Genomic DNA, 10,578 nt, shown 5'->3' with positions numbered 1-10,578 from the left:
TTTGAAAAATAAACTTCTTCTGCTTCTTTTCCTCAAAAAGTTATACAATTTAGCTCAATTCTTGGCAGTTAGATATTAAGTTGTAGCTATTTCTGTGAAGAGACTCAGTAAAGGAGGATGAACAAAGAGAAATAGTCCTAATTCCTCTAGTTTCTAGCTCCAGCCCTGATTGGATGACATCAGGGCTGAGAGTGTGAACTAATGTATTGTCAGTCTGATACATTCTTCTTTCTTTATAACTCTTGGCAGAGAAAAGCTGTTAGCTCAATGGCCTGGGGAAATAGCTCAGCGTGGATGGAGTTTGTGTTCCTGGCCTATCCCTCGCCCCCAGAGCTGCATGTCCTGTTGTTCCTTGGGGTCAGCCTGGTTTATACACTGGCCATCACTGGGAATGTCCTCGTTGTGGTGGCCATCCAGACAGAAGCTCGCCTGCACACACCCATGTACTATTTCCTGGGCAGCCTCTCGGGGGTAGAAATATGCTACACGGCTGTGGTGGTGCCCCACATCCTGGCCAACGTCCTGCAGTCAGAGAAGACCATCACTCTCCTGGGCTGTGCCACTCAGATGGTTTTCTTCATTGGACTTGGCAGTGCCGACTGCTTGCTCTTGGCTGCCATGGCCTATGACCGATACGTTGCTATTCGCCACCCTTTGCAGTATCCTCTCATCATCACTTTAACTCTCTCTGTCCGCTTGATTGCAGCCTCTGTGGTCATTGGCTTGTTCCTGTCCTTACAACTGGTGGCCTTTATATTCTCTCTGCCATTTTGCCAGGTTCGAGGTATCGAGCACTTTTTCTGTGATGTGCCACCAGTGATGTGTCTTGTTTGTTCCGAGAGCCACATCCATGAGCGGTCAGTTTTGGTGGCAGCCACACTAGCCATAGCTGTGCCCTTCTTCCTTATCACCACCTCCTACGCCTTCATCGTGGCCACTGTGCTCACGATCCACTCAGCGGCTGGCCGCCACCGGGCCGTCTCCACCTGCTGCTCCCACCTCGCTGTGGTCCTGCTGCAGTATGGCTGTTGTGCCTTCATGTACCTGCGCCCCAGCTCCAGCTACCACCCCAAGCAAGATCCGTTCATCTCACTGGTGTACACATTAGGAACCCCATTGCTCAACCCACTTATCTACACCCTGAGGAACAGTGAGATGAAGGGGGCCATAGGGAGAGCTCTTACCAGAAACTGCCTCTCCCAGAACAGCTAGGAAAGGGTATGACTTCTCAAGCCAGGGTTTGGTTCCAGCTCTTGCAAATTCCCACCCAACGGGGATTTCTCTCAGTTATATAGCTGATGTTATAGCTGATCTAAAATATGGCATAAATTATCTGGATACTGTTTAGCTATATGTGCCAAACATCTTTACAATGTTTCCACTGTTAGACTCAATAATTTTTTTTAAAAAAGAATTTAACAAATGAGTATAATGTAATAGTACAAGGCTGCACCTCAGGTATCAGCTGGAAACAGACAGCTCATTCAATAGTTTTTAAAAATAATAGAAAAAAATATAGAGTTTATATTCAGAAATATTAGTAAGAGAACCAGTAAGGGGTAGCTACACACATACTGATAATAGCAGGAAACTATTATGATCCCCAGATCACAGAGAAATGAGAGGGTAGAGGATTATCAGAGACCAATGAGAGCTAGATTTATAGAGAGAAAATTCTTGGTAGGAACTCAGGCTTTGGGGGGAAAAAAAGCAACTATTGACAGAACTATAGCCATGCAAGGAAAGAGCAAGAAGATAAACACCCCAATTTGTCTCTGCTTGTACCCTCCCATCTCTTGCCTGTCTCCCACTGTCCCAACCCAACCGGAAGGAAGAAGACAGAGGAGACTTTGTGATTAAGTTCTCAGAAGTTAGACTTTTGGGACAGTGAAAGAAAGACAGAAGAGGACTCAGGCTTAAGAGCAAACAGAATAATCAGAAAAGGATCATTTATTATAGCATTTCATCTGAAAATAGAAATATGTTAACAATATAATTTGTCCAAAATAAAGCATTGGCTAAGCAATTATTATATGAAAGAATATAATGTAGCTTTAAATTTATGTTTTCAAGTACTAGTTATTAGTAATAGCTAAAATGAATTAAGTGCTTACTGTGCACCGTAACTAAATATATATATACAAAAATCCTATAAAGATTGTTATTATCCTATTTCCAGTGATGGAACTGAGAGTTTAAGTCACTGGTGTAAGGTCATGCAGCACATATGTGGAGTTAGAATTTGTCATTTGAACCCAGGGTTTCCAGATTCAGAGCCCATGTTTATTTGCATTTCCCTGATAAAATGATGATAAGTACCTTTTCATAAGACCATTTGGATATTTTCTTCTGTGAAGTATTACTTTAAGTATTTGCTAATTTTAATTGGCTTTATTATGTTTTTCTGAATTTATGATACATTCTAGATATAATTCCTTTGTCAGATACGTTTACTGTTAACATTTTTCTTCCTAATTTGGACTTAAACCTTTCATTGATATTTTTGATAAGTTTTTTTAATGAAGTCTAATTTATCATCGTTTTTCTTTATGATAATGACTTTTGGATTCTAATTAAGAAATACTTGCCTTCCCCAAGTATGTAAAGAAAATTTTTCTAAAAGCTTTGTAGTTTTGGCTAGCACGTTTATGTCTATGACATACCACAAATTAAGTTTTATGTACTGTATAAGCTAAGGGTCAAAAATCTATATTTTTTAAAATTATGTGTAGTTATTTCTGTACTATTTATTGAAAAGATTTTTGTTTCCTTGTTGAACTGTTTTTGTACTTTTGTGGAAAATCAGTTGAGAGTGTGTGTGTGTGTGTGTGTGTGTGTGTGTGTGTGTGTGTGTTTGATTCTGGACTCTGGGTCCAGTGATAAATTTTTCTGGCGTTATAGTATCACCAAGGGCCTTAATTACTGTAGCTTCCTAGTATGTCTTGAAATCTAACCACATAAACCTTCTAAAATTGCTCTTCATTTATTAGATTATCTTGTTACTACAAGTCGTTTTAATTTCTTTCTAAAATTTATAAAAAAGAAATGAGGAGATATTATTTTGGATTATATTGACTCTAGAGATCAATGTGGACATAATTAATATCTTAACAATATTAAAACCTTTAACCTATAAACTTGGTATAATTTTTATTTATTGGTCTCTTTAATTTTTCTTAGTAATGTTTTATAGTTCTCTGTATAGATATATTTCACATTTTTCATTAAACTCATACCTAGGGAGCTGTGTTTTTTTTTAAACTATTGTAAATGGTTTTTCTTGTTTTAGTTTTCTGTTTTTTCCAATCAGCATATAGAAATACTGCAAATATATCCATTGACCTAGTATCTCATTACTTTCATAAATTCACTTTTTAGTTCTAGTAGCTTCTAAATTCTTTCAGGTTTTCTATGTACATAATCATGTCAACTGTAAATTAAAACAACTGTACTTCTTCCTTTTGAAGTTGGTTGTGATAGCAGTTCCTGCCCCAAAGAATCTTCTTTCCTGCTCCTATGCCCTGATGTAGAATGTTCTCATGACAGTTCTGAACTTGTATTGCCCAATGTGACGTCAGCAAACATGCTGCAAAATAAAATCTTGATAAGCACCTGCCTATTGGGGCATTCCTTCTTTGAATCACAAGGCCACCTTGTTACAAAGAACTTGAAAGTAGACTATGTTGAATAAGAGGCCCCACTTCCAAACTCCCCTAGACATCACACCATGTGATTAGAGATTCACGAGTTATCCCAGATAAGGCCGGCAAGAAATGGCCCTGCCAACCCACAAGCTTGTGAGAAATAATAGATAATTGGGTTTTTTCCCTTGGTCTTTTTTTTAACTTTGTTTTTATATATTTATTTGGGGGGAGGAGGTAATTAGGTTTATTTATTTTTATTTACTTTTTAATGGAGGTACTGGGGATTGAACCCAGGACCTCATACATGCTAAGCATGTGCTCTACCACTGAGCTTTACCCTCCTCCCCCTGATAATTGTTATTTTAAGCTGCTGAGTTTTATATCATTTGTTCTGCAGCAATAAATAATTAACACAGGCATTGGTACCTCAAAGTGGGGTATTTCCATAACAGAAACACAAAATGCGTGGCATTGGTTTGGGAATGATCTGAGGCTTGAAAATTAGCAAGGAGATTGCTGGTGAAGGTTGGATATATGGCAAACAGACTGTTAGCAGAGGCTGGAAAGATGGAAACTCATGGAGTAAAACCTATGAAAGATTCATAGAAAAACCACAAAAATGTCAAGATATTTGTAGTAATTTGTATTGTATTATATTGTATTGTGTTGTATCATATTGATAAAAGTACAGTCAACTTGGACTAAAAGGGACATGGGCAGTCCAAAATAAAAATACTCCAGACTCCCAACTCTGTATGAACCGGAAGCCACCCAAGAAAACTACTCAGCTGCAAACATAGGTCATTTTTTAATATAAATGGAAGAACTTTTCAGAGGACAGACCCAGGGAGTGGGCCCAATGTATACAAATTGCAAAGGATTAGGGAACCAGTCCCAGAGAGCATCATAAGGGAACATTCTCTGCTGCCAGTAGAGGACCCTGACACTGTGCCCAAGTGGATTCAGGATTGCTAAGGAATAGTGACTACTATGTGCCTCCTTCCCATCCCACCGTCCCTTTGAATGAAAGTGTCTATTATGGTCCAAATTGGGAACCGATGCTAATTACAAGATCCAGGATTTTGAGTCTGGATTATAATTTTTACCACTGAGGGTTTTTTTTTAAATGGCAATATATGTTTTGTTGTGATGTCTCATGTGTCTTTGAAAAGAATGTGTAACTGGTAAATGCTGAGTAAAGTCAATTAGATTAATTATGTAATAGCATGGTTCTAATCTTCTTTATTCTTACATATTTTTGTCTACTGTGTTATCCTAACAGAAGTGGGTTAAAATTCACAGCTATGATTATGGATTTGTCCATTGCTCCCTTTAGTTCTGCCAATTTTTATTTCTTTTATTTTGAAGCTTTTTTATTCGACGTACACATATTTAGCATTGTTCTATCTTGTTGTTAGATTAACCATTTTATCATTAAGAAATTTTCTTTTTTACTCCTGGTAATATCTCTGGTCCAGAAATCTACTTTGTCTGGTCTTAATTTGCACACATTGTCTCTTTTATGACTGGCATTTGCACGATATATACCGTTCCTCCTTTTGATTTCTGCCTGTATTTCCTCACGTATAAAGTACGCCTCTTATAAAGAGCATATAGTTTATACTTTTTCTTTTTAAACCAATCTAACTGGAACAATTTTATTGAAGTATAGTTGGCTTACAGTGCTGTGTTAGTTTCTGGTGTACAGCCTAGTGATTCAGTTATACATTTATATATTTCTTTTCATGTTCTTTTTCATTATATTCATTTCATTCATATTCATTTTCATTACAAGACATTGAATATAGTTCCCTGTGCTATGCAGTAAGTCCTGATTGTTCAACTACTTTATATATAGTAGTTAGTATCTGCAAATCCCAAACTTCCAATTTATCCATCCACTCCCTCCTTTTCCCCGATAACCATAAGTTTGCCTTCTATGTCTGTGAGTCTGTTTCTGTTTTATAAATAAGTTAATTTGTGTCATTTTTTTAAGTTCCACATATAAGTGACATCATATGGTATTTTTCTTTCTCTTTCTGACTTCACTTAGTATGACAGTCTCCAGATCTATGTTACTGCACATGGCATTATTTCATCCTTTTTACAGCTGAATAATATTCCATTATATATATACATGTATATATATAAACTTTTTTATCCAGTCATTAATTGATGGACATTTAGGTCGCTTCCATGTCTTGGCTATTGTAAATATTGCTGCTATGAACATTGCAGTTTATGTACCTTTTTGGATTAGAGTTTCCTCTGGATATGTGCCCAGAAGTGGGATTGTTGGATCATAGGGTAAGTTTTTTAAGAATCTCCACGCTGTTTTCCATAACAGGTGCACCAAACTACATCCCTATGACTGGCATAGAAGAGTTTTAGTGGAGCGTTTATATATACTGTTTCCCTTGTGCATTTTATTCATCTGTTCTCTTCTTTTTTTCTTAGTTTCTCCTTCTCAGGCTCTTTTTGGATTTATAGAGGTTTTAATCTCTGTTGGTTTCTTTAGCTATATCTTTTGCATAATATTTTGCATTTGCATTCTTGTCACAGCCTACCATGAATTATTATGATGTTGTCAAGGTAAATACGCAGGAAACTTTTCAAAGTATATTTCCACTTACTACCCTCTGTATTTGTGCTTTTATTGTAATAGTCTACTTATAAATTCCATCCTAGGTTATTATTTTTGTTTTAAATAGTCAACAGTTTTTAAAGAAATTCTAAAAGTAGTCTTTAACATTTGTATGTTAATTTTAAGGCTATTTTCACTGGATATAGAATTCTAGAAATGATCTTTTTTCTTTCATCTCTTTAAAGATGCTATTTCATTGTCTTCTGATTTCCACTTTTATGATAAGAAATGACTTGTATTTTTGTGGGTTTTTTCCCCACATGAGTGTAAAGTTTTTTTCTCTTTATCTTTGATTCCCAGTTGTATAACTATGATTAACCTAAAGTGTGTGTGTGTGTGTGTGTGTGGCGTGGGTTGGGGGAAAGGGTACACTTTAAGGAACTCATTGTATTAAAATAAAATAAAATGGAGACCAGACTTGAAAATTCTGTGAGCAGACAAAACCATTTAGGCCATGTAAGCAGAACGTAATCTAGCTTGTTTCTTGAAAGTAAGTGGAACTTAACATAGATATATCCTTGTAAATGTTTCTGATAATCAAAAATGAAACTTAAATCATCTTCCTAAAATGGTATAATACCTTTTAACTAAGTGCCCCGCCATCTGGAAACTCCCATTGTAATAGCCAATCATTGTAAAAGTTAAACTCCGTTCTCACTTTATAATCCATCTTTTAACAAAATGTCTCTGCACTTCTAATCACTCTGAAGTTTCCCTTTTTGCAAATCATGTCTTGCTCAGTAAAACATTCATATCAAGTAAAGCTCTCTAAATTTTCTTTTGATGATTGTATTTATTAACACATCCCAAACGTGAAGTACATTCACCCTACTCCAACATGCCCAAAAGCCTCACCTCATGATAGCATTAACTCAAGTCCAAAATCTCATCTAAGTATCATTAGTTCAAAAGTCCCAAATATCATCATCTAACCCATCTAAACCAAGGTCTGGGTGAGGCTCGGGGTATAAGCCATGCTGGGGCAAATCTCCTCTCCACCTGTGGACCTGAAAAACCAGGAAACAAGTTATCTGTTCCCAAAATACTTGGTGGGACAGGCATAGGATACAAGTTAAAGACATTTCCATTCAAAAAGAGAGAAAATGGAAAGAAAAAAGGACTTATTGGTCCCAACCAACTTTGAAATCAAACAGGGCAAATTCCATTAGTTTTCAAGGCCTGGCCTGGGAATAATTCTCTGTAGCTCATTGCTCCACTCTCTGGGCTCAAAGCATCAGCCTCTGTGGTCCAAAGTACCACTCTCTAGGCTCACAGCTCTTCCCTTAGAGTCATCTTTCTTTTTTCACAAGGGCAGTAATATTTACTACTGAGTAGTTTTATCATCCTATTTCCTACTTGCAGAATTTGGAGAATATAGTTCCCTTTTCTTCCTTTTTTTTTTTTTTTAGTATATTTAATATGATTTTATTTGACTGGTTACTTTTTTTGGTTTAAGCAAAAGTGTTTATTATTATGTATCCTGTGGTTTCCAAAATGTTGGAATGGCTGGAAAAGTACATGATGTTTCTGGGAACAGTTTCTTGTCCCAGCATTGCCCTGCTTCTGCCAGAATCAGAAAGCCACCAACCCATAAGCTGCTTGCTGTGAAATCTTGCCCCTGAAGCTACGATCCATGCCAAGCAAGCAAAACAATGGCTTGCTTATTGCCTGGCTCCCCTTCTTTTCTTCCCTTTTAATTGTGGTAAAAACACAACATGAGATGTACCCTTTGAACAAATTTTGAAGTGCATGATACAGCTTTGCGGACTATAGGCATAACGTTGTACAGCAGACATCTAGAACCCATTCGTCTTGTACAACTGAAATTTATGCCCATTGAAGAGCAATTTCCCATTTCTCCCTGTCCCCAGTCCCTGACAACCATGATTCCAGTTTCTATGAATTTGATACTATGAATTATTAGATACTTCAGGTAAGTGGAATCATGCAGTATTTGCCCTTCTGCAGCTGGTTTATTTCACTTAGCATAATGTCCTCCAAGTTCATCCATGTTATCACATATAACAAGATTTTATTCTTTTCTTTAAACTGAACAATAATCCATTGTATGTATATAGCACGTTTTCTCTACCCATCCATTCCTCAATGGACACTTACATCTTTTTTTAAAAATATTCTCTATGTCATTCAACATTTTACATAGTAATTAACTTCCTGGTTACAAATGTTCATTTATCAGTGGCATTCTTGAGGTGATAATCCCTTGTTAGCTATAAAATTAACTAAAGAAGTGGTTATCATGGACGTTTATAGATAGGCAATGAGAAAGGTTTGTGGCATGGCACGGGCTCTCGAGCCAGATTGTGTGGATTTGCATCCTGGCTATCCCTCTTTAGATCTGTTTGAGAAGGGGAAAAAAGTCCCTTGAACTCTCTGCCCTTCAGTTTCATTTTTAGTCAAATGAAGATTACAATAAACCTACCTGATATGGTCATTTAAGGATTAAATGAATTAATATATGTCTTATAAAAAGCCCTATAAATGATATGTTATTAGTAGTGTTGCTGTTTTCTCATTCTTGGGGGTACAGAGAGGGAAAATAAAGAACACAGAAATGGAGAGAATGTTTCCACAGGTGAGGTTAAGACAGTTTCCTTCAGGCATTTTCTCAACATGTATAAATCCACTCCCTTGGAACGTTCTGATGAGTTGACCAAATAGTTGATTTCTACATCATATTCAGTCTTCAGGTTTTTAGGGGTAACAATGAAAAGGTAAGCTTACCTGAAAAAATTCCTTCTCTTTGAGATTTGCCAAAAATATAAGCCATTTAAGATATTTTGAGATGGAAGAATAGTATTTTAGTTTGCAAAAATTTTTAGTAGGAACAAGTGGGATAATATTAGAGGAAGCAATTTCCATTCTGCCCTAAACACATTGAAATGATTGACAAAATATGTATGTTTCAGTCAGTTTGGGCTGCTATAACAAAATGCCATAGACTGGATGGATTAAATGACAGACATTTGTTCTCACAGTTCTGGAGGCTGAGAAGTCCAAGATTGGGGCACCAGGGGAACCAGTATCTGGGGAGGACACTTCCTTGGTTTGCAGACAAACATCTTCTCACTGTATCCTCATATGGCAAAGAGAGAGAGAATTCTACTCTCTTTCTCTTTTTATAAAGGGCACTAATCCCATTCATGAGCACTCCACCCTCCTCATCACCTACCTCCCAAAGGCCCAGCATCCAAATACTTATCACTTCGGGGATGAGGCTTCAACATACAAATTGGCAGGGATGGGGGGTGTTGAGAGGCAACATACAGATTGGGAGAGATTACTGGTGTCCATGTTTATAAATGATCAGCCATATGCATTAGTCGTGAAATACTAGAACCAGTCTACATACACAGGCATAAGATCTGAATGGTCCTTCCGGAATATAAAGAGTGGCTTTATCCAGAAACCACATTTTCCCTCAAAAGACAAGACATTCATGTAAACAGTAACTAAGCCAAACCACCTAGTGATTTAGAGCCTGTAAACCAAAATATTTCCGAGGGCAAAAACTATGATCCTTTAATATATAAGACATGTTCTGAGTCATGAACCTTAGGAAAATGGGTTAAGACAACAACAAACAACTCAATGAAAATGATAGTTCAAAGCAAAAAGAGAACAAGAAAATTTAAACCTCTGGCATTAGATGAGCAGCTGGAGAAAAATTACAAAACAATTTTAGATATCCATTGTCAAAAAAGATTCTTAATGTTTTACAATAAACAAAAGCAAGGAAAAGGTTAATAATGAAAAAAAGTAAAAAGAATTTTAAACAAGTGAAAAAGATTATAATTTATAATAAATTTGTAATAAGGAAGAAAGAGCATGTATGTAGCCAGAACAGGAGTCTACGAAACAAAAACTGTAATTATGATTAGAAATAGATCAATGTGGAAAAAGCAAGTTAAAAAAAAAAGAAACAAACAAAAAATAGTCAATTTTATTTTTAAAATTTTTTTATAGATAACATAAATATCTGACAAGACAAGCTGAAATGAGAATGAGTAAACTGATGCCAACATTGAGGAATTAAACAGAATACAGCCAGAGACATAACGATATTGGAATATGAGAGAGTTTGAGAGACAGGAGGATTCATAAATTATTCAGATAAATATTTAATCCAATGCAAGCATTGTTCTAGACTCTGAGAATACAGGCACAAGATAAACAAAATCCCAAATACAGAAAAAAAAATTGGTAATGATTAGTAATGAGATAATGTCAATTTCTATTATGTGATATGGAGAAAAATGGGGCAAGATG

The 10,578-nt window shown here is 36.3% G+C and overlaps 1 protein-coding gene across 1 annotated transcript; it reads left to right on the top strand.

The window, feature by feature from the left end:
- The first annotated feature begins 267 nt into the window (after positions 1 to 267).
- Positions 268 to 1,212, top strand: OR10W1 (olfactory receptor family 10 subfamily W member 1). Its single transcript, XM_006214095.2, has one exon. The coding sequence runs from the start codon at positions 268 to 270 to the stop codon at positions 1,210 to 1,212; it is 945 nt and encodes a 314-aa protein (XP_006214157.2).
- The last annotated feature ends 9,366 nt before the right edge of the window (positions 1,213 to 10,578 follow it).

Source organism: Vicugna pacos, chromosome 10 (genome assembly GCF_048564905.1).
Source record: "Vicugna pacos chromosome 10, VicPac4, whole genome shotgun sequence".
Taxonomy (NCBI): domain Eukaryota; kingdom Metazoa; phylum Chordata; class Mammalia; order Artiodactyla; family Camelidae; genus Vicugna; species Vicugna pacos.
This window is presented reverse-complemented; position numbering and strand designations above follow the sequence as displayed.

What these genes read in the sequence shown, in the direction of transcription:
- OR10W1 (XM_006214095.2), top strand. Translation starts at nt 268, where the DNA reads ATGGCCTGGGGAAATAGCTCAGCGTGGATGGAGTTTGTGTTCCTGGCC.